The 27,046-nt window shown below is 52.1% G+C and overlaps 1 protein-coding gene across 1 annotated transcript in view; it reads right to left on the bottom strand.

Annotated features, from left to right (window-relative positions):
• Positions 1-21,187, bottom strand: part of YJEFN3 (YjeF N-terminal domain containing 3) — a 50,956-nt gene extending 29,769 nt beyond the window's left edge. Inside the window, exon 1 of the mRNA XM_038739894.1 lies at positions 21,040-21,187. Coding sequence (XP_038595822.1) covers positions 21,040-21,086 — 47 coding nt within the window. The 5' untranslated portion in view covers positions 21,087-21,187. The remainder of the gene's footprint in view (positions 1-21,039) is intronic.
• Positions 21,188-27,046: the final 5,859 nt, after the last annotated feature.

The raw sequence follows: 27,046 nt of genomic DNA, 5'->3' as shown, positions 1-27,046 counted from the left end.
ATCACATCTGGCAGTGTGGTCACCTGACTTGAGCAGAGGGAGCATTATATCTTGAATCTAGGGCAGCCCACCGCTGCATCAGTGTTTCAACTTTCAGCTGTTCAGTGTTTCAGGGACCTAGGGGGACAAACCGTGTGTGTTGGAGAGGGGGTGTTTACAGGGGGCGGGGGACAGGACACATTGAGGTGAGGAAGGGAAAGAGCTGTATTTTTTCAGTGTCTCTTGTTTTCCCACTCTACATCAGCTTTTGTGAGACATACACATATCCATAATGTATTTATTTTCATGTCTGTCTCCCCTGCTAGATTGTAAGCTCCTTGTGGGCAGGGAATGTGTCTACCAACTCTTTTGTTGTACTCTCCCAACCTCTTAGTCCAGTGCTCTGCACACAGTAAGCGCTCAATAAATATGATTGATCAGTTGATTGATTGGCAAGGGGGCTGGAGAGCAGTAAGACTGATTCACAGTTAGAAAACTGGGCGGGTTGGGGGGGGGGGGGGGGGGGCGTCTCCCAGTGTTAGTGAAATAGCTAGAAGGTCCATTTGCATGCTATTCACAAAGGCCTAAATGGTTGATGTTATCCATGCTCAGGCGATTTCTGGGTAAAATAGCATTCTAGTTCAGCTAAAGCTCATCTCTGTTCCTGCTCCTGTCTGCTCTTTCAGACCACAGACTCGCAATATGGGGGAGGCACCTGGAGCCAGGGAAAGGGTGGGTAGGGACTGCAGGGGTGTCTGGGCAATTATGCAGAATGTCATTGGAAAGCCGGGTGGGAAAACTGGGGTTCAGCAGGTGGATGAGAAAAAAAAATCAGTCAAGTCTACGAGGAAGTGTTCTGCAGGCAGAGGAGGACTATCGGGTCACCCCACTTCCCAAAGGATGTGGAGAAACTGGAGGTGGAGAATCAGAAAAGGTCGACAAAGATAGTCAAAGGTGTGGAAATTAGGTCCTATGAGGCAAGTTTAGAGGAATTGGGGAGGTTCTGAAGGCTGAGAGTGGAGGGATGAGGGTGGGGGGAGTTGAATAACTGCCATCTGATAAGCACTTAGCCCAGTGCTGTGCATGCAGTAAGCACTCAATATATACCACTGATTGACTGATTGAGCTGCCATCTAAGTCTATGAAGGATTTAGATGGGGAGGTTGCTGACCTGTGATCCACATCCAAATCAATCATAGGATTGAACAAAATAAAATGGCTTTAGATAAAGCAGAAAATGTTTTGGTGGGCCAAAGCCCATTCTCAGGGTGGGTGACTGTGATCAGGTGCTGTCCAATTTGTGCTGCCATTCTTTTGATGGCCTGGAGTCCAGAATCAATGGCACCTCTTCTTCATCTGAAAGGGGGTGGTTTGAGGAACAGAACCCAAGGTTCCTCCCTATAAACTTTAAGCCCAAGCTTCAAATCCAAGCTTCCTCCCTTCCCTCCTTTCCCATCTGCCCTGCAGCAGCCTCTGTGTAGCTTCATGGGCTCAGATCCAGCCTAGACCTCAAGACTAGGATCAGGAGCAGTGCCCAGCTTGACCCACTGACAGTCCCAGGGCAAGAGGGTGGCAATGGTACCAAAATCCCTCTCCCCCACTCCTCCCGCTGGCCAGAAGAAGGCAACACTCCAGTCCACATGACCGCCCACCCTCCCGATCTCCCGCGCTGCCCACCGTGAACTCCACCCAGGACCAAACATGGGCATCTTTCCACTTTAAAGCTCCAGTTCTACCATTGCCTCTGCCTAGTGTCCTTCAGCAAGTCACTGTTCTCCCTCTTACTTAGACTTCAAGCCCCATGCGGGACAGGGGCTGTGTCCAAATTAGTTAACTTGTACCCACCCCAGCACTTAGAACAGCGCTTGACACATAGTAAGCGCTTAACAAATACCATAAAATACAATTTTAAACGGTTTCTTAACCTCTCTGGATCTCGGTTTCTCCAACTGTAAAATGGGAAGAATAATCCCTGCTCCTCTGGGATGTTGAGACGACAAGTGAGAGAATCAATGAGACTGTGTTTTAGATGCTAAAAGGCCACGAACAATTCAAGGGATTATCGCGTTCTTTAAATACCTCCCTTCTGAGTTTCTCCCCGTCAGGATGTCTGTACTGAAATCCAAGAGCAAGGGAACCAAGTCTGGGTGGCATAGACCTCTGCAACCACAACCCACACACTAGATCCTTCTCTGCCACTGTAACTGTAGAGGACAAGGAGAAAAGAGAGGGTAGGAGAGCTTTGATGTCTGTCTCCCCCCTTCTAGACTGTGAGCCCGTTGTGGGCAGGGATTGTTTCTATTTGTTGCTGAATTGTACTTTTCAAGCACTTAGTACAGTATTCTGTGCACAGTAAGCACTCAATAAATACGATTAAATGAATGAATGAATGAGAGGTTGTACTTTCTGGCTCTTCAAGTGTGGCTCAGTGGAAAGAGCACGGGCTTTGGAGTCAGAGGTCACGGGTTCAAATCCCGGCTCCGCCAATTGTCAGCTATGTGACTTTGGGCAAGTCACTTAACTTCTCTGTGCCTCAGTTACCTCATCTGGAAAATGGGGATGAAGACTGTGAGCCCCACGTGGGACAACCTGATCACCTTGTAACCTCCCCAGCGCTTAGAACAGTGCTTTGCACATAGTAAGCGCTTAGTAAATGCCATCATCATTATTATTATTGGAGGCCGGTGGGGCTCGAGTGAGGCCTTGCATCTTGCCGCTGTCCCAGAAAAGAAGCTTGCCTGGTGCTTTAGTGCCCTCTAGCGCCGAGAGACCCCAGGGCATCGCCCGGCCTCTGGTGCAAGGAAGCAGGAAGGTGGTATCCCCCTCCCCCCAACACCAACCCTTCGCCCCGATGCGGGGAGCAGAGGGATAGAGGCGAGAGCCAGGAGAATCCTAGCTTCCCTTTTAGGGGACCTGCAAGTCTAGCAGATGCAGGACAGATGGCCACAAGCCTCGTGTCAGCTGACTGCAGAGGCAAGCGGGGGACCGCTCCTCTGCCAACAGTGACCTCTGCCCTAAGGACCCACTGAATTCCAACCCTTCAGCACTCAGGGTCCTGGAAACTGCACGGACTCAGAGCCTTCCCCCCTCCTTGCCCAGGGAGCCAAGGTGCAGCAAGAGAGAGACAGGCCAGATGTTCAGAAGAACTTCCAGACCGTCGGGAGACACAACCCTGGAACCAACGCATGAAACACGTTGTCGAATCTCCAACCCTGAAGGCCTGGAGAAGGGGTGTGGGAGAGGGAATGCTGGTCGTGAGTAGACCGGGCCCTGTTCTTTCCTCAAAGATGATGGAGGGTTCGGGTGGATTTTCATCCCTCCCACCATCTTTTGTTGTTCCAAGGAAGAGAGGCTGAAGGGTGGGGGGGGGGGTCAATTCCATGTCCTTAATGTTCCGTTTCTCCAATTGGGAACAGCTGTGTGTACAACAGGCGTCACAAAAGGCTGTTATTAGCGCTCTGTTTGGCTCTCAAGATGCCTCTGCCTCCTGTGACTCCACCGTGTCTTTCTTGGTTTCCCTGTTGAAGTGCCACCCACGGGCCCAGGGGTTGGTTAGTCATGGGCTCGAGGGTGGGAGCACAGGAACCCAAACTTCTGACTCTGGTCCTGCTGACCTCAATTGCCAGGACTCCAACAGCGTCCACCTCGGACATACCCCTTTCAGGGGAGACTACCTGTAAGTCGCAGTTGGAGTCTACCTCCTCCAGGAAGCCTTCTCTAATTCACTGCTCCCACTCTCTAACCTGCTGGCACCATCCAGGACTTTCCTGGGCCCATCTGGGTCCAGGTAGATAGGGATTGTCTGTGGCTCTGTTCTAATGTCCCTCTCAGGCTGGACTCTTCTCTGGCATGACCACTTCTTCCTCCTATTTGTAAATTATTTTTTGTCCTGGCTCCTCCTTTAGAATGCAAGCTCCTTGTGGGCCGGAACAATGTCTTCTACTGCTTTTGGGCTCTTCCAAGCACATAGTACAGTGCTCTGCACATAGTAGGTGCTCATTCAACACTACTGATTGGTTGATTGACCCCCTTTTCTATGCACCTGGGGAACCAAGAAAGAATTCCTTACTGCGATTATGGTAGACTTAAAGCTACAAACGACGTCTTCAGATTCAACTGACATCACATCATCTCCTGTCTCATCAAGGGCCAGCAGACCTCTCCCTCTAGGAAGCAACGTGGCCTAGTGGATAGAGCCCAGGCCTGGGAGTCAGAAGGACCTGGGTTCTAATCCCAGCTCCACCACTTGTCTGCTCTGTGACCTTGGGCAAGTCACTTAACTACTCTGTGCCTCAGTTACCTCATCTGAAAAATGGGGATTAAGACTGTGAGCCCCACGTGGGACAGGGACTGTGTCCGACCTGATTAGCTTGTATCTACCCCAGTGCTTAGAACAGTGCTTGTTACATAGTAAGCACTTAACAAATGCCATTATTATTAATATTACCTCGCTTAGCCAAGAACCCAGGTCTGGGAGTCCCCCAGTGAGGGAAGCCCGAAAGTGGAACTGAAACATCCCCTTCTTCGAAGCCCCTAGACTGCCTCACCAGCTTCCAAGTGGATTTGCCACCAGCCAGTCAGACCAGATTAAGGCCCTGGTTGGCCTGGGGAAGAAACAATAGTGGTTCTTGTCAAGTGCGGCATGGCACAGTGGATAAAGCACAGGCTTGGGAGTCAGAAACTCATGAGTTCTAATCCTGCCTCTATCACTTGCCTGCTGTGTGGCCTTGGGTAAGTCAGTTTACTTCTCTGGGCCTCAGTTACCCCATCTGTAAAATGGGGATTAAGCCTATGAGCCTTGAGAGGGACAGGGACTGTGTCCAACGTGATTTGCTTGTATCTACTCCAGCGCTTAGTACAGTGCTTGACACACAGTAAGTGCTTAACAAAATACCACAATTATTAATTATTATGTGCTTACTCTGTCCCAAGCACTGTACTAGAAGCAGCACGGCCTAATGGATACAGTTTGGGCCTGGGAGTCCAAAGAACCTAGGTTCTAATCCTGCTCTGCTACTTGCCTGCTGTGTGACCTTGGGCAAGTCATTTAACTTCTCTGTGCCTCAGTTACCTCATCTGTAAAATGGGAATTGAAACTGGGACTGTGTCCACCCTGATTATCTTGCATCTACTCTAGCGCTTAGTACAGTTCCTGGCACATAATAAGTGCTTAGCAAATACCACAATTCTTAATCAATTATTATTAAGTGCTGGGGAAGCTACAGTATATGTAGATTGTATAAGTCCTTGTCCTACATGAAGCACACAGTCTAAGTAGGAAAGAGAACAGATATTGAATCCCCATTTTGCAAACAGTAATAATTATAATGGCATTTGCTATGCACTTACTGTGTACCAAGCACTGTTCTAAATGCTGAAGTAGATACAAGATAATCAGGTCCCACATGGGGCTCACAACCTAAGTATCAGGGAAAACAGGTATTGCATCCCCATTTTTCAAATGAGGGAACTGAGGCACAGAGAAGTTAAGTGACTTGTCCAAGGTCACACAGCAGACAAGTGGCAGAGCTGGGAATCAAACCCAGTTCCTCTGACTCCGAGGCCTGGGCTCTTTCCACTAGGTCATGCTGTCCCTGTTGAAGGCCCAAGTTTCCTCCTGAGGGCCCTGCCCCTGGATCTTGGTCCCCTCCCAGCACCAACAGGGCTATGTCAAGCACTGGAACAGCAGCTGCGACCAGGGATGAGTCCAGGAGGACCAGATGTGCTTTCAGGGGGCATAAGGTGGTGTGGTGAGCCCCCCTAATAGACACAGAGAAGCTCTTATGAGGGCAGAGAGCTAGGGCAGATGACTGTTCCACCCCATGGTTAAAGCGGCCCTGGCTGCAGAATCTCCCACTCTCTCTCTCTCTCACTCACTCACACACACACACACACACACACACAAAAACAAAAAAAAACAACCTATGCACACTTTTCGGGGCCCAACCACCCCAAGTTCGCTGACCCTGCCCAAAATGGGGATGGGAAGGAGGGAGAGCTAGAGGCAGGTGGGGAGCAGCCCTAGCCAGGGCCTAATTGGGTAGTGGCCCAAGGATGCTCCCGTTTCAGAGTTTACACACTCCAGCCTATCTGCTGAGGTCCTAGATCTGCCCTGTACTTTGCCAGGAGAGAAATATGGGGCATTAACCACCTCCGGTCTCTCCAACGCACTGCCACCTTAGCCAGCTCCTGTCAGCCCCACGCCTCACTGGAGCTGAGTGGAGGTGTTTGTGAGTAGGGAGTTGAAAGGAAGCTATTATGGCAAAGAGAGGGATCATCTGCCGATGAGACATGCTTAGTGATGGGGGTTGGGGGAAGGAGACGGGGTGGGGGAAGGAGATGGGGAAGCTGGAGGGTTTTTTTCCCTCTTTCCTACTTAAAGGAGAAGAGATAAAAGTTTGGCTCTTCCATGAAAGGAGTCACATTGTTTTGGACAAAAAAGAATAAGGGGAGGAACCATGCTGCTTCTCTAAGAGTGGAACCAGGACTCTTGCAGGAACCCTGAACAGATCAAACTCCCACCCTCAGACATTCCAAGTCTCCCCTCTATACCCTTATTTTTCCCTCTAGCAGCTAATCAATAGACTTCTCATCCAAGCCCCTCTCGGACATCCCGACAGTATTATGGTCTGCGTAACGTCTCATAGTGACCAAATCCCTCGATTTACTACCAGCTGCTGGTATAAGATTTAGCAGACACAACTTTTCTAGGTTCGCCCTGTCCACACCCTTCATTATTCCGTAGACTTCGGTCTACAAAATCAGCCTTTGACTTTCCAGCCTGAAGAGAGTTAATCTTTTCAGACTCTTGTGAAACAAAAGCTTTTCCACTCCTCCCTGCCCCCCACCCCAATTATCTTCCTTGCCCTTTGCGCTGGCTCCGCTCTACTATGTCCTTATTGTAAAGATGCTGCTACCCCAAGAGTCTTGGGTGGAGGGTGACCCCTAAAGAGGGCTCTGTTTTAACACAGGTGCTGTCTTCAGGTCAGAGGATTGGCTGCAGAGCCAGTTTGCTGGTGTGGGCAAGTCACCGAGCTGTCGGAGGATGTAGAAAGTAGTGCAATCTGGAGGTGGTACTGGGTGGCCAAGCTGCCGCTGCTCTTGAAGGGTAAACCTGATTGTCAATGTAAGGCAGGATGAGGCGACTCCAGAATCTGTTTCACTTTCCTCCAAGGAGTAGGGAGCCAATCTACTCTCCACAAGTGTCTGAGTCTCTCCCTTAGTCCTGCCCCCACAGTCTGGGGTCTATCTGTACTAAGGTCTCAGGTCTGACTTGCCTCCAGAGACCACAAGAATCAGGTATTTCTGCTAGTGATCTAGGAGAGGGGAAGGCCAACCCCTCTCCTTCTCCAACCCTTGGAGACCTTCAGAATAAAGACCTCACCTTATGTATTCTCTCTCTCTCTCTCTCTCTCTCTCTCTCTCTCTCTCTCTCTCTTTCTCTCTCTCTCTCTCTCTCTCTTTCTCTCTCTCTCTCTCTCTCTCTCTTCCCCCCCTCCACCCCCCGCAAGGGGGATGTGGTTGATTCCAGTCATCTCTTTTCCATCTCAGCACTGGAAGGGGTTAAAGAGATCATCCAGTCCATCCCCCTGCTTCCCAGAAGGTTAGTACCTAAGCCAGCCAGATTAAGCAGTTGATTTCCCAAGATCTATCTTGTCTAATTTCAACCATAAGTCCCTGGAGGACAGAGGCTGCATCTCTGCCGGGTCCACCCCTCCCCCCTCAGCCTCACAGTTCCCTAGGTCTGGACCGCAGGCCAGGCTCTCTGGGGGCTGGCCCTCCGCCAATCCTAAATGGCAGATGGGACAGCCAAAAAAACAGAGAGGAAGTGGCTCTGATCCAAGCTCCCGGCCCTGCCGGGCTCTGATGGGTTCTGCTGCCACTGCAGGGGGGTTATTTGTTGCCCATGATAAAGGGGAGAGGACAAATGAAACAATGTGATGCCCAATTACCTGCTCCCTGCCAGAAGAGACCACTGAGCCTCAGGACCAAATTCCGAGGGATGGGGAGGAGAGTGGCGGGGAGAGAAGAAAGAAGGAAGGGAAGGGACTTGGGGTGACAACTGGGTTACTTCAGGACCCCTGACTGAGAAGGTGGCCAGGCAGGGATCAGGGAAACAGAGATGGGGAAGGGTCCAGAACCCGATGGTGTAGGGAGAACATCTCGTCTAAAAGCACAGACCTTCCCTTCCACCCCCCACACTCTCCCAGCTCTGCCTAGTGGAGTCATCAGTGGGACCAACCGGATATCCCACCAAGGGAGGTGGAGTGGGTGGAGCCGGGAACTTCAAATCCAATGTGGAACCAGCCTGAAGGTACGCTCGCTTGCTCTCCCTCCTCCTTGGTGCCCCCTTGCCTCACCTGCATAAGGAAGAGGGCAACAAATCTGCTCTGGGGATCATCCATCCTCCACCATCCCCAGCCCTTGGGGGCAGCCTGAGATTATCATTTTGTTCTGAAAGCCAGATGACCCCCTTGGCTAAGACACAGCTTTTTGAGGAGGAGAAGGGGAATTCTTCCATGACTCCCTTCCCCATGTTCCCCAATCTGTCAGTTCTCCAGGAGCTGCACTGTCCCAGGTCCACTGTGGCTGGAGAAGGCGTGTTCGGTAAGGTCAGTGAGCGGGATTCCATTTCTCCCAGAACAGGGAATTTATAATGGCATATATAAGTGCTTATTCTGTGCCAAATCACTGTGCTAAGCACTGTGCAAGATAATCTGCACACAGTAAGTGCTCAATAAATACAATTGATTGATTGATAATCCCATCAGACCCAGGCCCTGTTCCACATGGGTCTCAACAGTCTAACAGGGAGGGACCCCTTATTCACCCCACCCTCAGCCCCACAGCACTTATTATATAGCCATAATTTACTTTAATGTTTGTGTCCTTCTCTAGACTGTCAGCTCCTTGTGGGCAGGGAACATGTCCACCAACTCTGTGATATCATACTCTCCCAAACACTTAGTATAGTGCTATGCACACAGTAAGTGCCTGATAAATACCATTGGTGGATTGGTTGAGGGAAAGTGAATATTTCATGCCCATTTTACAGAGGAGGAAATTGAGGCCCAGAGACGTTAAGTGACTTGCCCAAGGTCACCCAGCAGGGCAGTGGCAGAGCTTGGGACTAGGATCCAGGTCTCCTCTCTCCCAGCCCCGTGCTTTTTCCACTAGTTCGCAATGCCATCTGCATTCAACTGCCTGTGCTCATCTAGCCCTGGAAACACAGAAACCAAACAGGGCTGGCCCACCTTCGCACTTAGTAATCAGCTGGGCTGGAACCTCGGCCAGAAGGGACCTCAAGGGTTATCTAGTCTAATCACCTGCCTTCACACAGGACAGTCCCTGGGGCTCTGGTAAGCCCCCTTTTCTTGCCAGGAAGTTATTCCCTGTGTCTAACCTAAATCTTTCCTATTCTGGCAAATGCCTATTTGCATTCCAGTCCCGTTCATTCAGTGGTACTTACTGGGTGTCTACTGTGTGCAGAGTACAAAGGGCCTTGGGACAGATGATAGAAGTGAAAGACATGGTCCCTGCCTTCAAGAATCTTACTGTCTAATCCTTACTCCTCCATGTGACCACCCCTAACAAACTTGAGGCTTGATTTCTCTCAGCCTCCTCTTTCCCAAGCTAATAATATCCCCACTCCCTACCTGACTCCTTTCATTATTGCCTGGTCCCTAAGTCCTTCTCACATGACTCATGATCATGAAGCAGTGCGGCCTAGTGGGAAGAGCATGAGCCAAGGTGTCAGAGGACCTGGGTTCTAATCCTGGCTCTGCCACTTGCTTGCTGTATGACAAGGCACTTCACTTCTCTGGGCCTCAGTTTCCTGATCTGTAAAATGGGGATGAAATACCACTTCTCCTACCCCCTTATACTGTGAGCCCCATTTGGGACAGGGACTATATCTGACCTAATTATCTGCTATCTACCCCTGCACTCGGTACAGTGCTTGACATATAATGAGCACTTTACAATTATTATTATTATTGTTATGTTCCAGGATGCTAACTGGAACCAGTACTCTACTAAGGAGTTGAGTGAAGAGGGGAAGGGGGAAAGGGGAAAAAAGAAGGGGGACGAGGCAAGGTAGCTCCCCTTCCCCTTCCCCCACCAAGAACCTCTAGCTTCTTATTCAGAAAAGTATGGTATTTCCACTAAAAAAAAACACACAACAAACTCCAACCACAGCTCCCCGTTGCCGTGCCAACAGAAGGATGAAAATGATGTGGAAATTGAGAGAACTGGGGCTTCAGGTCACTCATCCGGCAGGGGGAAGAGAGAGAGACACCACTACAGAGAGAGAGATGAAAGCATAAGGTGGCACCCCCCCCCCCTCGCTGTTTCCGAGAGCCTTCAGGCTCATCTTCCAATGACCCCTTCCTCCCTCCCTCCCTCCCTCTCTCCCTGCTGCCCACATCTCTCCCTTCGGGAAACGGCATCTTGGACAGCAAGGGACCACAAGAAAACATCTTCTGCATCCATCTGCCTCCAGGCGGGGCTGCACCCACCCCAGCTGCTGGTTCTGTTTTCCATTTGCTGGACCAATCAATGGGGTGGAGGGGAATAAGGGTGCTGAGTTTACTGGGGCACCCCTCCTGGGGCACAGCTATTTCTGGGCCCCAGGCTGGCACCTGTACCAATGTCCTGGAGCCTCCACCCACAACGAACTTACCAAATACAAAAAAAATCAAAGAAAGCTTACACACTGTGTCCTATCCTGTGTTTCTTCCAGCAATAACAGTTTGTTAAGCACTTATTATGTGCCAGAGCACTGTACTAAGCGCTTGAGGAGATGCACATAGTAAGCGCTTAACAAATACCATCATTATTATACATGATTATCAGGTCGGACGCAGTCTCTGTCCCATGTGGACCTCACAGTCTAACAGAGAGGGAGAACAGGTATTTCATCCCCATTTTACAGATTAGGAAACTGAGGCTCAGAGAAGTGAAGTGAGTTCCCCAAGGTCCCATAGCAGTCAAGTGGCAGGGTCAGGGTTATAATTTAGGTCCTCTGACTCCCAGGTCTGTTCTCTTTCCAAAAGGCCACGCATCACGCGGTATCCAACAATCTTGGGCTGTTAGAGAAATGCCCCTAGTTTCCTAACAACGTTCTAGGCTGTGTCATGGCCCAATTGAATGGGATATTTATTGAGCACCTTGTGTGTATGGAGGGCTGTACTGAAAACCCAAAGTAAAAGACACAGATGATCCCTACCCTCAAAGAGTTTACAATCTAATGGGTAAGGGTAGTCAGGCAGGGTCAGCTTCAGACATTCAGCCTCCCTGAGATGAGAAAATATTGACTGCCTCTAAACCATAAGCTTGTGGGCAGGGAATGTGTCTGCTAATTCTGTTGTATTGTATTGTATTTTTAGACTGTGAGCCCACTGTTGGGTAGGGACTGTCTCTATATGTTGCCAACTTGTACTTCCCAAGCGCTTAGTACAGTGCTCTGCACACAGTAAGCGCTCAATAAATACGATTGATTGATTGATTATTGTGCTTAGTACAGTGCTCTGCACATGATAAGTACTCAATAAATACTATTGATTGCTTTTTCCCCCCACCCCCAGTGCAGGTGAGTGAGTGGTTGGAGGCAAGAAAGTTGAAAGCAAGGCGAAGTAAGAAGGCGAGCTTGGAAGGAATAGATTAAAGGAATTTCTGCTTGATGCAGACCGAAATGGGGAACCATGAGAGGTTTTCCAAGTGTTGAGGGATGTGTGTTGAGCAACATCTTAGAAAATGACCAGGGTGTCAGAGTATAGTGTAGACTGAAGAGGAGAGGGGTCTGAAGGGCTGGGAGACCGGTGAGGAGGCTGATGCAGTAGTCTAGTTGACGAAAGTTTGAATCAGATTGGTGGCGGTTTGGATGGAGAGGAAGGGGAGGATCCGAAGAATGTTGTGGAGGAAAGATGACAAGATTTAGTGACAGACTGGATGAGAGAGTTAAAAGACAATGAAAAGGTCATAAATGATCCCAAGGTTGTGAGCTTCTGGGACAGGAAGGTTGGTGATTGGTGGGGGGTGTCATTGACTGTGATGGGAAAATTGGGAGGAGGAAGAAGAGAAAGTGATGTTATCAGATAAGCACCCCTCCCCTTGTCTTCCCCTCCCTCCCTCCTTCCCTTCTTTCCTCCCTCCCTCCTCCCCCAGCCAGGGAGCTGTTCATTATCTCCCAGTCAGTCACACCAAACTTGCTCCAGAGCTTGTTGATTCATCCCACTGGAAAAGAGCTGCGTCTCCCAACCTCCACAGTGCCACTCCACTGGGCCCGCAGCTGGTCGAGGACGGACAGGGAGACCCTTTACCCGGACCCCCTCCTTCGCCTCCTCCTCCTCCTGCCCCGCAACCCTCCAGGTCTCTGCTGCCCAGGCCTCCAGAGCGCAGAGAACATTTCTGCCCCGGAAGGAAAGCCTAACTCAACCCTCCAATCACGATCCTTCAGAACCAGCTCTGGAGAGGGGCAGCCCACTGGGCAGCAGGGAAATTCACCCCAGACCTGGCAAGCCACCAGTCTCTGATTAGCCAGAGACCATCTGACTGAGATTTCAAGACTGCCCAACCATCTGCTTCATGGAAGAAAAGGAAAATGCCGGCGAGACCACTGCAGGTGGTACCTTGAGATGGCTGCCACTCTGTCTTCTGCCTATGTGGGGCTGGGGGGGGGGGGGCAAGAGGGCGGTCTCCTGCCACCCTAGATGTGGTTGTCGAGGCTACAAAGGCTGCCTCCCCTGACTGCTTTGGAAAGGTCCGACTTTGGCATTTCTGGACATCCCCTGACACCCAAGTATCCTCCCTGCAGTTCCTCACTCTTTCCCCATGGGCATCAGCCCCGCCCTGGTTGCGGCACTGTTTAAACTCCTTTCCATCAGGGCTCACTCACATGTTTTAAAAGCTTCCACTCTCCGTGGGGTGGATCATTCATTCATTCATTCAGTAGTATTTATAGAGCACTTACTGTGGGCAGAGCACTGTACTAAGCACTTGGAAAGTACAACTGAGCAATAAAGAGAGACAATCCCTGCCCACACTGGGCTTAGGGTCTTGAAGGGGGAGACAGACATCAAAGCGAGTAAACAGGCAACAATATAAATAAAGAGAATTATATATATATACACATTAAAACAAGTAAACAAGCATCAATATAAATAAATAGAATTATAGATATGTACATATATACACGAGTGCTGTGTGGTGGGGAGAAGGGGGTAGAGCAAAGGGAGCGAGTCAGGGTGACACGAAGGGGATAGGGAGCTGAGGAAAAGCAGGGCTTAGTCTTGGTCCCCACAGTCATCCCCTGAACACACATATCCCCCTCCCTCCACCCCTTCTACATCCTCTAAACTCCCTATTACAGTCACAGTTGAGGCTAAAATAGGCCAGGCTGTGTCTAGGAGGGACAAACATGGGTCTTTCTAAAGTGGGTTTGGAAAGTGGGTTTGAAAAGGCTCACTGGGTTCCCTCTGCCCTGGGCCATGAGATCTTTAACACAGTTTGGCTGCCAGCAAGGCCCCTCATCAGGGGTCATACCCTTCCTACACCCTCAGCAAATGATCCTGCTTTCTTTGGCCTTGCGCAATCAGAGCCCCCTAGAGAAGCAACATGACCTAGTGGAAAGTGCACGGGCCTGGGAGTCAGAGGACCTGGGTTCTAATCCCGGCTCTGCCAATGGCTTGCTGCGTGACATTGGGAGAGTCACTTAACATCTCTGTGCCTCAGTTACCTCACTTGTAAAATGGGGATTGAATACCTGTTCTCCCTCCTACTTCAACAGTGAGCCCCATGAGGGACAGGGACTGTGTCTGACCTAATTAACTTGTACCTATCCCAGTGCTTAGAACAGTGTTTGATGCATAGTAAGAGCTTAAGAAATACCAAAAAAAAAAGCCATGTGGGTGTGCACCACTCCTCCTTTCCAAGTATTTCCCTCCAAAGTCTAACCTCGACCTGTCCTCAAGCTCAGAACTGAAGACCTTCCAGGATGGCAGCAGGCTCAGAGGCAGAGGGAGAATGGTGCTTGGGTGGAAGTGGAGGGTGGTGTGCAGCAGAGACAGGGATCGGTGGACACCCAGAGGCCTCTCTGCCTGCAGCCCAGCTTGGCCAAGGGTGGAGTAGACTGGGGACTTGGACCCTATGGGATTGGCTTCCTTTAAGAATCTAATTGGTCTGGAGACCAGATGATGATGATGATGGCATTTGTTAAGTGCTTACTATGTGCAAAGCACTGCTCTAAGTGCTGGGGAGGATACAGGTTGATCAGGTTGTCCCACATGGGTCTCACAAGATCTAGACCAGATCTAAACACTCTGTAATTAGATTACGCTAATCAGGAGTCTGGATACCAAGGAAAGAGCCTTGGAAAACAGGGTCAATCTGGTACCCTGGCTAAGAGGTTGGGAGGTTGACAGAATGAACCCTCTGATGCTCGGGCTTCCCCCACTCTCACCTCCAGTTTAACAACCCCTGATAACTCAGCCACTTTCCCCCCTGGAGCCTTGGAATGAGGCAGAAAAGGGATCGGGTCAGGCAGGCAGCCCCAGTGGCTCCATCTTCAGAAAGTTTTGTGATTCAGAGGAATCCCCATTCTGAGACCCTGTGGCAGGTGAGGGGAGGAGGCTCATGGGATGGAGGTGAAGGTTTGGACAGAGAAAGAGAGGTTTTCCCTCATTCACACCTCCTAGCACTTTGCAGACAATCTCCTTCAATTTCACAATCTCCCTGAAAGATGGTGGTTGAGCTGGGTGGGGGGCGGGGAGGTCTCTTCATTTTTCACATAGAGTCGACTGAAGCTCAGAAAGGTTAAGTTGCTTGATCAAGGTCACCCAGCTCGCCAGAGGACAAAAGAGACTAGAGCCCAAATGTCCCATCTTCCAGCTCTAGATGGCTAAACCCCACTGCTACGGAAGCCAAAAGCTTTGACCACCTCTTGAACAGAAAAAGAAGGGTGGATGATGACTCTATTCCCTGAAGTGAAGGACTGCCAGGGAAGCTCCAGGCACAAGGGCATCATTGAATAGCAATAGTGACTGATCCCCCATTTCCCAAATCCTTGCCTGTTCAGCAGTCACCCAGTTCACCTCTTCCCCCAGATTCTGGACTACTTTCCCTCAAAACACACACGCACACACACACACGCACACACACACACACACGTGCCGTGGCACATCATCTCCCCCTCCACTTTGTCCCAGATGGTAATCACTGGTAGCAGCATCTTCCAACCTAAAGGGTGGCAACCTGCACAAATCTAATCCCTGCTCTGCCCCTCATCTGCTGTATGACCTTGGACAAGTCACTTCACTTCTTTGTGCCTCAGTTACCTCATCTGTAAAATGGAGAGTGAGACGGTGAGCCCCACTTGAGACAGGGACTGCGTCCAATCCGATTTGCAATATCTACCCCAGTACTTAGTACAGTGCCTGGCACATAGTAAGTGCTAAACAAACACCATAATTATTATTATTATTATTATTATTATTGAGAAACAGCATGGTGTAGTGGAAAGAGCGCGGGCCTGAGAGTCAGAGATCGTGGATTCTAATCCCAGCTCTGCCACTTGTCAGCTGTGTGACTTTGGGCAAGTCACTTAGCTTCTCTATGCCTCAGTGACCTGAACTGTAAAATGGAGATGAAGACTGTGAGCCCCACGTGGGACAACCTGATTACCTTATATCTACCCCAGTGCTTAGAACAGTGCTTGGCACATAGTAAGCACTTAACAAGATTTAATTTAATTTAATAAGATTTATTATTAAATCTTAGACAGGAACCCAGAAAGGTTAAATTGCTTGCCTGAAGTTACACAGTCAGACTCATACACCTAGGCACGGCCCACTTCCTCCTTCCTTGTGGGCTGGAGGATGGATCTGGCCCGGGACTTCCCGGGGGGCTGTGGAAGGCTTGGTGGTCCAGGGTGCAGCCAGCTGCCAAGCTAACAGGAGCCACAATTACCTAGGAGGGTGCCTCTTATTTGAGTCTCCCAGCGTCTCTGAGTAGCCGGCAGGGATCTCGTCTACCAATTCTTTTGCATTGCATTTTCCCAAGCACCTAGTACAGTGCTCTGTAAACAGTAAGTGATAATAAATACGACTGATTGATTCTAGGGATCCTCGGGGAGGAAGATCGGGCCCCTTCTCAGTCTACTACCCCTTGTCGGCCAGTAGAGCGGAGACAGCGTGGCCGCAACCTGTTTGGAGTGGCGCGCCGGAGCCGAGCCGGAGCCTGTGACGGATGACTTTAATTGAATGCCAATGAATAATTAATTCCACTTACTGGTCAATGCATCTCACCTCGCTCAGGGAGGCGAGTGGGGGGGCGACTATGTGCTGCTTTATTTCCTGGGGAAGGGACGGAAGTTGGCCAACAGGGGGCCATGGAGCCGGGGCGGCGGCGTTTGTTACCGATTTGTACTTCCCAAGCGCTTAGTACAGTGCTCTGCACACAGTAAGCGCTCAATAAATACGATTGAATGCGTGAATGAACGAATGGACTCCCCCAGGTTCCCGGCGAAGGAGCCGAGCCCGTGAATAAAGTGATCGTTTCTAACTGTGGTCTCTCTCGCTCTGTCTCTCTCTGGTCTTTTCTCGTCTCCCTCCCTCCCCGGTCTCTCTTTCTCTCGTGGCTCTCTCTCTCTCTCTCTGGTGACTCGCTGGTGTCTCTCCCTCTCTCTCTCCGGTCTCTCACAGGTGTCTCTCTGGTGTCTCTCCGGTCTCTCCCTCCTCTATCAACAGTAGCTCTCTCCCTCCAATCTCTCCCTCTCTCGTGTCTCTCTGGTGTCTCATTTCTCCTCTCTATCCAGTCTCTCTCTGGTATCTCTCCGTTTTCTCTCTGGCGCCTTCTCTCTCTCTCTCTCTCTCCCTCTCTCTCTCTCTCTCTCTCTCTCTCTCTCTCTTTCTCTCCGGTCTCTCCTTCCTCTGTCCAGTCTCTCTGTCTGGTGTCTCTCTCCGGTCTCTCTCTGGTATCTCTCTCTTTGGTGTCTCTCCAGTCTCTCTCCAGTGTCTCTCTCTGATCTCTCTCTTTTGTCTCTCTCTCCGGTGACTCTCTCTCTGGAATCTCCTTCCCCGCTCTTTCTCTCTCCGGTCTCTCTCCTCTTCCCCCGGTTGCTCTCTCCCTTCAGTTTCTCTCCCTCTCTCTGGTCTCTCTGGTTTCTCTCTCCAGTCTTTCTCTTTTTCTCTTCCATCTTTCCCTTCTCTCTTCTCTCTTTCCGAGCTCTCCAATCTCTCACCCGGTCTCTCTCCGATTTCCCTCTCCCCAGCAGCTCTTTCTCCCTGGTATCTCTCTCTGGTCTTTCTCCAATCTTTCTCTGGTATCTCTCATCTCTCTGGTCTCCCTCTCCAGTCTCTTCCTCTCTGGTCATTATCCCTATTTGGTCACGCCATCTGGTCTCTCTCCAGTCTCTCTTTCTGGTTTCTCTCTGGTCGTTCTCTCTCCAGTCTCTCTCTCTTTCTCCAGTATCTTTCTCTGTCTCTCTCACCCCAGTCTCTCTCTCATGTCTCTCTTTGGGCTCTCCAGTCACTCTCTTTGTCTCTCTATTTGTCCCCAATCTCTCTCTCTCCCTGGTCTCGCTCTCTCTCCCCGATTTCTCACTCTCTCCCTAGACTCTCGCTCTCTCCTGTCTCATGTCCCCCTCTTTCATGTCTCTCTCTCCGATCTCTCTCTCCAGTCATTCATTCATTCATTCAATCGTATTTATTGAGCGCTTACTGTGTGCAGAGCACTGTACTAAGCGCTTGAGAAGTACAAGTTGTCAACATATAGAGACGGTCTCTACCCAACAGCGGGCTCACAGTCTAGAAGGGGGAGAAAGACAACAAAACATATTTACAAAATAAAATAGAATAAATATGCACAAGTAAAATAGAGTAATAAATATGTACAAACATATATACATATATACAGGTGCTATGGGGATGGGAAGGAGGTAAAGCGGGGGGTGGGGAGGGGGAGGAGGGGGAGAGGAAGGAGGGGGCTCAGTCTGGGAAGGCCTCCTGGAGGAGGTGAGCTCTCAGTAGGGCTTTGAAGGGAGGAAGAGAGCTAGCTTGGCGGATGTGAGGAGGGGGGGCATTCCAGGCCAGGAGGAGGACGTGGGCCGGGGGTCGACGGCGGGACAGGCGAGAACGAGGCACAGTGAGAAGATTAGAGGCAGAGCAGAAGTGGTCGGTCACTCTCACTCTCTAGTTTCTCTCTATGGTCTCTCTCTTTAATCTCTTTCTCTTGGTTTCTCTCTTCCTGGTCTCTCTCTTCGGACTCTCCAGTCATTCTCTCGGTTTCTTTCTCTCTGTCCCCAGTGTCTGTCTGTCTATGTCTGTCTGTCTGTCTGTCTGTCTCTCCCCACTATCTCTCTCTGGTCTCTCGATCTCTTTCTCCGATCTTTCTCTCTAGTCTCTCTCCATTCTCTCTAGTCTCTCTCTCCCTTCTCTCTCTATTCTCGCTCCAGTCTCTCTCTCCATACTCTCTTTATCACTCTCCACTCTGCTCTCTCTGTGTGTGTGTGTTCTTTCTGATCTTTCTCTCCAGTCTCTCTCTGCCCTCTCTAACCGATCGTTCTCTGCTCTCTCCAGTCTCTCGCGCACCAGTCTCTTTGTCACTCTCTCTAAACTCTCTTTCTTCAGTTCCTCTCTCTCTTTGTCACTGATCTCTCTCTCGCACATACGCCAGTCTCTCTCTTTCTGTCACTCCCGGATTTTCTCTTTGTCACTCTCTGATCTCTCTCTGTCACTCCCTGATCTTTTTTTTGTCACTCTTTGATCTCTTTCTCTTTGTCACTCTGATCTCTCTCTTTGTCATTCTCTGATCTCTTTCTCTCGCTCGCTCTCTCGCTCGCTCGCTCTCTCTCTCTCGTCTGTCACAGCACACCCCCTCCGTAGCCTGGAATGAACCATCGTGAAAGGGGAGGGAGATAACGAGGAAAGGGTCCAGGACCAGGATGGCGGGAAACAGTATCTCCGGCCTGGTCCTGGACAAGCCCTCCCACCCACAGCCTCCCTGTAGGGATAGGATGGGGCAACCCAGAGATCTGGAGATTCTGGTCCCGTCTCCTCCTTTTTTGTGCTGCGCGATGCCTGACAAATCTCTTAACTTCTCTGTGAGACCTCAGGCCGTTCATCGGAAACGCAACCGACTTGGGCAACCCGCATCCTTCAGTAGCCATTGGCACCTCGAGAGAGAGAGAGGTGCCATGGGGCTCAAGAGGCTGTAAGCCTGGGCCGCTGGGCAGCGGGCTCTGATGGAGATTTTGAATAAAACGTCTGCCTCTCCCTCGCAGCAGGCCTGCTGCTCCTCCCAACTTATTTATCACCGAATACAAACTTGGCTCCGGAAGGGAGTGCTGCGGGAGGGAGCAACGTGCTCCGGCTCAGAGAGGGAGGGATCCCAGCAGTCCGGCAGGTGGGAGACCAGCCCCTTGGAAGTGCCATCGGCCCCCAGGTGCCTACTGTCACCCCACAAGGAACGCCCCACCGAGTTTCCCTTGGCCCTTAGGGGAGACTCATCTTCACACCTCATTCCCCCTCTCCGCCCGCCATGCTCCCCGCCCTAGGACTGAGGAGGGGGAGAATCAAGAGGGGGCAGCGCTGTGCCGAGGGTGTTCGTATGTGCGCACGTGTGTGCATGTGCGTACGCGTGTGCATGTGTGTGCAGGGGAGCCGGATAAAGCGGGAGTATCACAGGCGGGGTGGGGGGCAGGAAAGACATTTGGGGTGGGGGGCGACGGGGGCGTCAAGGAGCTGAATCGGGGAGACTGATGGGCTGAGGCAGTTAGAAGCGGTTTCCCGGGCAACACACTGCTGGGAAGGAGATGCCAGGAACGCACAAGGAGCCAACAACGAGTAGCGGGGTACCCGGAGCTGGAATGAGGAAAGAAGGGGAGCGCGAGTTCTAATCCCGGCTCTGCCCCATGCTTGCCGGGAGGTCACAGAGAGGTGCCTCGGTTTCAGTGTCCCCATCTGTGTGTGTGTGTGTGTGTGTGTGTGTGTGTGTGATGTCTATCTTGTATTGATGTCTGTCTCCCCCCTCTAGACTGTGAGCTTGTTGCAGGCAGGGATTGTCTCTGTTGCTGTATTGCACTTTCCCAAGCGCTTAGTACAGTGCTCTGCACCCAGTAAGCGCTTCATAAATACGATTGAATGAATGAGACAGAGAGAGAAGAGGCTGCGTCTCTGCCCCCTGGGCAGAGGGGCAGATCAGGACCAGTTGGAGAATCTTCAGAGGTGGCAGTGGGGAGAATCCCCGCCGTGACCCAGAAATCAGTGCTGCCATACCTGATGCCCTCCAGGACTAAATGGGTCCCCTTCGGAGTTACCGCCTATACACCCGACTCCGTCCCTCCCTACCCCGCCCCAAGGAAGCTCCGAGGACACCTTGGCAGGGAAAGCAGCTAGCCAGGAGCCCGTCGGAGGCCGTGCCCCTGGCACTGCTTTGACCGTCCCTCCCTCCCGGCCCTGGCTTCCCCAGCTTCCTTCCCCCTGATCCACTGGCCCCTGCCCTCCGGTGCTCTCCAAGCCTCCCGTCGGGGGAGAGACCGGGTTCCCTGAGCCATGGGGAGGATCGGGTCGCACCACCTTCTCGGGGGAGGCTTGGAGATCAACGGAGGGCAGGGACCAGCAGGAGGGAGGAAACCGGGGGAGCCGGGGCCGGGAGGGAGGAACGGCCAAAGCAGGGCCAAGAGCGCGGCCTCCGAGAAGCTCCGACTGGATGCCTTCCCTGCCAGGTGCCTTCGGAGCTTCATTAGGGCTGGCCGGCGCTGCCTCTCTGCAGCACGATCAGGGGAGGATCCCTTGGGACAGTTTCAGCAGGAAACTTTAGCGCTTCCCAACATTGCGCCCGGACGTTCCCCCTGGCAGAGCTGTCCAGCTCCGACTGAGACGGCAGCGACTCTCCCTGCCCGGCCCAGCCAAGCTTCCCTCGAGAGAGTCCCGGACCCGCGAAGGGCGCACCTCTTCCAAGTTGGGCATAGCCTCCGGCCCCTTCCCCCAACCCCGCATCCCCTTCCCGGGGCAGCCTCCCTCCCGTGGCACCGCTCCCTCGCCGGACAGAGCCCCCGCCTCTTACCTGAGATACTTGATCGGCTCCAGGTGATTCCCCTCGGGGGTTGCCATGCTGCTCACCCTCGGCTGGCCGGTTGGGCTAGGGGAAACCGAGGGCAGGAAACCAGCGCTTTCAACCGCGGGTGCCGAAGCTGGGTGTGCTGCGGGCGCTGCCGCCTTTTATTCGCTCCCGGGGCGCGGGACGCACCGGGGAACGCGCCCCCCCCCCCCCGCTCCGCCCCTCGTCCGCACCTGCCCCCCGCAAGCCACCCCGACCCCCCGACAGCGCGGGAGACCGAGCCAGCGATGAAGGGGAGCGATTACCTCGGGGAGCCCGCTGATTGGGCGGCAGAGAAGCAGCGGAAACGTTTCGCCCAATGGGAAACCGACTCATCCTTGCCGGCCGGGGGAGGGAGGCAGTGGAAAGAGACACGGGTGGGGGGAACACCGTCCGACGAACGCGGCGGTCCTGAAATGGGAATAGCTACAGGAAGGACGCAGGGGGGAGAAGGGGGCGAGGAGAGGGGCGGTGATTAGCGCATGTTTCGCGGGCTTGAACTCTTCCGTGGCCGGGTAGCCAGGGCGGAGGGTCCGAGGGTCGAAGGGGTCAAGGAGGTGAAACAGATGTCATCCAGGAGGCTAAACCCAGGTGGTACCAACCGGGAGGAGCCACACCGAGCCAAGAATGCGAGAAAAGAGGGAGATTGACGGGATCAAGCTTCAGAGCGGTTCCCGCGGACTGGTAGGCGGGAAGGTCAGGAACCGGCAGGCAGGAGCGAGAAGCAGCAGCAGAGACAGGAGGGGGCTTAACCCCAGCCCACAGAGGGGGGGTTGTTGCCATCCTGCAGTTCTTGCAAGTCCTACGGCTCTTCCCCCTCCAGGGCTGGGATTGTCTGGATTCCTGGGAGAAATGAGAAGCGGTACGGGCTGGTGGAAAGAGTGCGGACCCGGGAGTCAGAGGACTGGGTTCTATTCCCAGCTTTGCCAATTGCTTGCTGTGTGACCTTGGGCAAATCACTTAACTTCTCCCTGCCTCCGTTCCAACTGTAAAATGGGGATCGACTAGCTGTTCTCCCTCTTAGGCTGTAAGCCCCATGAGGGACAGGGACTGTATCCGATCTAATTAACTCGTACCTACCCCAGCGCTTAGAACAGTGTTTGACCCAGAGTAAGTGCTTAACCAATACCATGAAAAAAAATGGCTAACCTAATCAGGTCTAGAGTAGCGGGGAATGAGAGGAGGGGGAAGAGGAGGTCCCTGAGAGGGCCGGGTTCAGAAGGCTGGGCTGCTTTGAACGGCTGGCACCGCCTGCTCTCCTTCCCTGAGTTCCGGCAAATACTCACTCTGCTCCACTTTGCCGCTGTGACTTCCTCCCTTTCAGGAAGAACAGCGGCCCGAACATTGCCATTAGTGTCTCTGAAAGGCTCTCCTTTCCCCCTGGCGATTCACATGCAAATACCAAAGAAGGAGGGAAGGGGAGGGGGATGGACAGAAGTGGTCTTGTGCTGCTGGCTCCAGTCCTGGGAGCTCCTGCAGTCCCCGTGATTAAAGCCAGGCCACAAGAGCCACCCTAGGGCCCATGCACTGGCTAGCCGTAGGAGGCTGCCCTCACTCTGCTGTCCCCCTTACAGGCTTCTCTGGTTTTCTCCGTCCTTCCCCTTTTAGGTCATTTCACTTGTCGTGGGCACCTCCACGAGGAGGATAAAGTGGGGGAAACTCAAACTTGTCATTTTCCCCTGCTTCCCTGCAGCTCGGGTGAAAAGACTGGTGGGGGAGGATTAAAATGAAGGTCGTGGGCTGGATTTTCCCGTGCAACCCTGTCCTATGTCGGCATGAATGACGGAGTGTGGGTTGCACCCTCGTGGGGAAGGTGGGGGTGGCGGGAGAGGGAAGCCAGGTCTCAGAGGCCCAGCGGCTTGAAGAAGCCACTGGAACAGTGAGCATGATGGCGGAGTGGGATGGCCCTCTTCCAGGAAAACCTCAGCACACTGAGCCTCAGTTCTGGGCACCCTGACAGCAGAGGGAAATCAGAAGAGAGCAACCAGGGAAAGGTTGGAGAGCTTGACAGAGGATGAAGACCCAGATCCAGCTGCACTGTACTCGCTTCATTGAAGACAACACAAATGTGTGGTGGGGAGGAGGGAGGGGTGCGCTGGCAGGAGAGACCTGGGAGGGCGGTAGATGTCAACACCAATGCGGGGAATGTGAGTGCTTAGCAAATTAAATCCACATTCACGGCTCCTGCTTTCTGATCCCCAGTTTGGGCTGTGGGACAAGCCCCAGGAGACTGTGGGGATGGAACTGCACTAGTCTGTGTCTGGTTCCTCTGCCTACGGTGGGACTCTGGCCTTGCTGCAGAATAGAGAGGACTTGGGAGGGCTTCTGCTAAAGGTGCCATTGATCCAAAACACCCCTCTAGGAGAGAGCATGGCTGATTGTTGGAGCTGGCCCTTCAGGTCAGGGCAGGGGCAAATTCTGTTAAGCAGGTGGGAAATCAATCAATCATATTTATTGAGCGCTTACTCTGTGCAGAGCACTGAAGGCTTCAAGGCTCTCCATCACCTCGCCCCCTCCTACGTCACCTCCCTTCTCTCCTTCTACAGCCCAGCCTGCACCCTCCGCTCCTCTGCCACTAATCTCCTCACCGTGCCTCGTTCTCGCCTGTCCTGCAGTTGATCCCCGGCCCACGTCATCCCCCTGGCCTGGCTCCCTCCCTCCCAACATCCGCCAAGCTAGCTCTCTTCCTCCCTTCAAGGCCCTACTGAGAGCTCACCTCCTCCAGGAGGCCTTCCCAGACTGAGCCCCCTCCTTCCTCTCCCCTTTGTCCCCCATCTCCATCCCCCCCGTCTTACCTCCTTCCCTTCCCCACAGCACCTGTATATATGTATATATGTTTGTACATATTTATTACTCTATTTATTTTACTTGTACATATCTATTCTATTTATTTTATTTTGTTAATATGTTTTGTTGTCTGTCTCCCCCTTCTAGACTGTGAGCCCACTGTTGGGTAGGGACTGTCTCTATATGTTGCCAACTTGTACTTCCCAAGCGCTTAGTACAGTGCTCTGCACACAGTAAGTGCTCAATACGATTGATTGATTGATTGATTAAAGCCAGGGAAGAGTCAAGAGAAGCCCTGGCCATCCACAAAGCATCACTGGCAACCAGGGGCCTCCTCAGCTCACCTGTTTCCCTCAGGACTGCCCAGAACAGCAATCCTGGGGACAAGGGAGACTATCACCTGCTCCAAGAGGTCATCTTGTCACCACCAGAAACTAAGAACCGCAGGACACGTGTACGAATGCAGTATCTGAGTCCCTTTCTTCCCTCCACCCGATCCCATGCTTGCACCGTCCTCATTTAGTGGGAGCCAGTGCAGAACCAGACTACAACGCCCACCAGCCCAGATCTCCCCGCTCCCAGCCTCCGATGGGAAATCTGATAATGCTTGGAAATGGGTTTGAGGTTGGCATCACCGCAGGCCTGGGCTGCAGTTTGAGGGTTATTTTCTCTTCCCTCCCATCTTTCCTCTTTCCGTCTCTGCAGCCTCGGGGCCGTAAGGCTTATTTGGCTGCAATCTTCCCAGGTGCAAGCACACTGGCATTTCCAAGTGGAGGAGCACTTGAAGGCCTGGTAGGGAATGGTGGGGATCACTTAGCAACCACTGAGCCGCTGGGGAGGGGACAGCAGGTGGGTTGAACCCTGCCTCGGGGCTGGATGGAAACTCCAAACTATGCCAAAGTAAGCAACAATTTGCGAACAGCTCCATGGGGGGCGGTAACAGGGACTGTCTCTATATGTTGCCAATTTGTACTTCCCAAGCGCTTAGTACAGTGCTCTGCACATAGTAAGCACTCAATAAATACGATTGATGATGATGATGATGATGATACACAGCAGAGCTCCATGGCTTGCAGCAAGTTCGGGAGCTCGTAGAAAACATGGACAGTGACGGCAGACCCCGGACCGAATGCTTTGCTTCCCCAAGGAAGCCCCGGTGTCAATCCCCGGCTGAAACTTAGTGATCTGGCCCCCGATGGCAGAGACCTCCCTGCTTGTAACCGGCGCATCGCTCATTCATTTAATCGTATTTATTGTGCGTTTACTGAGTGCAGAGCACTGTACTAAGCGCTTGGGAAGTACAAATCGGCAACATTTAGAGACGGTCCCTACCCAACAATGGGCTCGCAGTCTAGAAGGGGGAGACAGACAACAAAACAAGTAGGCAGGCGTCAATACCATCAGAATGAATAGAATTATAGCTATATATACATCATTAGTAAAATAGAGTAATAAATATGTACAAATATATACAAGTGCTATGGGGAGGGGAAGGAGGTAGGACAGAGGGAGGGAGGGGGGATGATGGGGAGGAGAGGAAAAGGGGGGCTCAGTCTGGGAAGGCCTCCTGGAGGAGGTGAGCTCTTAGGAGGGTTTTGAAGGAAGAGAGAGAGTTTGGCAGATGTGTTGGGGGAGGGCATTCCAGGCCAGAGGTAGGACGTGGTCCGGGGGTCGACGGCGGGACAGGCTAGAACAAGGCACAGTGAGGAGGTAGCGGCAGAGCAGCGGAGTGTGCAGGCTGGGCTGTAGAGGGAGAGAAGGGAGGTGAGGTAGGAGGGGGCTAGGTGATGGGAGAGCCTTGAAGCCGAGGGTGAAGAGTTTTTGCTTGATTTGAGGGTTGATAGGCAACCACTACAGATTTTTGAGGAGGGGAGTGACGTGCCCAGGGTGTTTCTGTACAAAGATAATCCGGGCAGCAGAGTGAAATATAGACTGAAGTGGTATTTCGTACAGCTCCGAATAGCTCCATTGGCTTTATCTGGGTAATTCAGGGCAAGGCAGAATGTTTTGCTCATATTACCATGTTTCTGTCTCCATTTCCCTCCAACTGTTGGCCTCTTGAGACTCAACCAACCCCGAGACACCAGAAATCCAAGAGGGCTGCCAGCCGGTAAACTCTTGGTCCTTGGTCCCTCCTAACTGGCAGGATAAAAGGGTTAAGAGGAAAAACTCTTCAAGTTGCAATGGATTCCACCTTCTGCCATCAGAGCAATTTTCCTGTTCCCCTTGAGCACCTGCTGCATTACAGAATGGAGGGAGGGAAGGACGGGGTGAGGAAAAACTGAAAATCTCAGTTCCGTTTATGTGGGCCTGAGGCAGGCCGATACCTGGAGTCCCCTTTCCTCTTGGCACCAGAGCAGCTGGGGCCGGCCAGCCCTATGGAATCTCACGGGCGGGAGCATTTGGAACTCTGTGAAGCGTAGTGGATAGATCGGGTCATGGGTTCTAATCCCGACTCTGCCACTTGTTTGCTGTGACCTTGGGCAAGTCACTTCACTTCTCTGTGCCTCAGTTACCTTGTCTGGAAAATGGGGATTGAGACTGTGAGCCCCATGTGGGACTGGGACTGTGTCCAACCCGATTTGCCTGTATCCACCGCAGCGCTTAGAACAGTGCCTGGTACGTAGGAAGTGTTTAAATAACAGAGAAATAATTATCATCATCATCTGGAATGTGGGCTGAATTTATAATCATTTGAAGTTGAAAATCCACACTTTGCCTGTTACCCTGTAGGGAAAGGGACAGACAACAATCCTGCTCACAAGCCACACCGCTTTCGGCCTTCAGTGCATCAGTGGGCCAGACAAAATGCCAGCTTTTCCTCCACCCGAGGGGGTGAAATCCAAACTGATTCGACAATCCTATTCCTCTGGGTCCAGGCCAGACTTCCATTTTGTGCCCCTAATAGCGAGTTTAAGCGGTCAGCCCATGGAAGCCATTCCCAGGGGATACCACGCAGGCTGAAACTACCAACAGGATCAAATAGAGATTTGGATCGATTCACGGACCAAGGGTCCATACTGGGTCACTACAAAGAAAGTTACAAATGTTAGATGGTAGGTTCGGAACCGCAAGGGTGGAGGAAAACCTTACGAGCAGGCAACCGGGAATCCTCCAGTTACCACGGAGATGGAACACTAGGCCGGATGGACCGAGGGCCTGGGGCTATGACCAGGACCTGCAGAAG

Source organism: Tachyglossus aculeatus, chromosome X1 (assembly GCF_015852505.1).
Source record: "Tachyglossus aculeatus isolate mTacAcu1 chromosome X1, mTacAcu1.pri, whole genome shotgun sequence".
Classification (NCBI taxonomy): Eukaryota; Metazoa; Chordata; class Mammalia; order Monotremata; family Tachyglossidae; genus Tachyglossus; species Tachyglossus aculeatus.
This window is presented reverse-complemented; position numbering and strand designations above follow the sequence as displayed.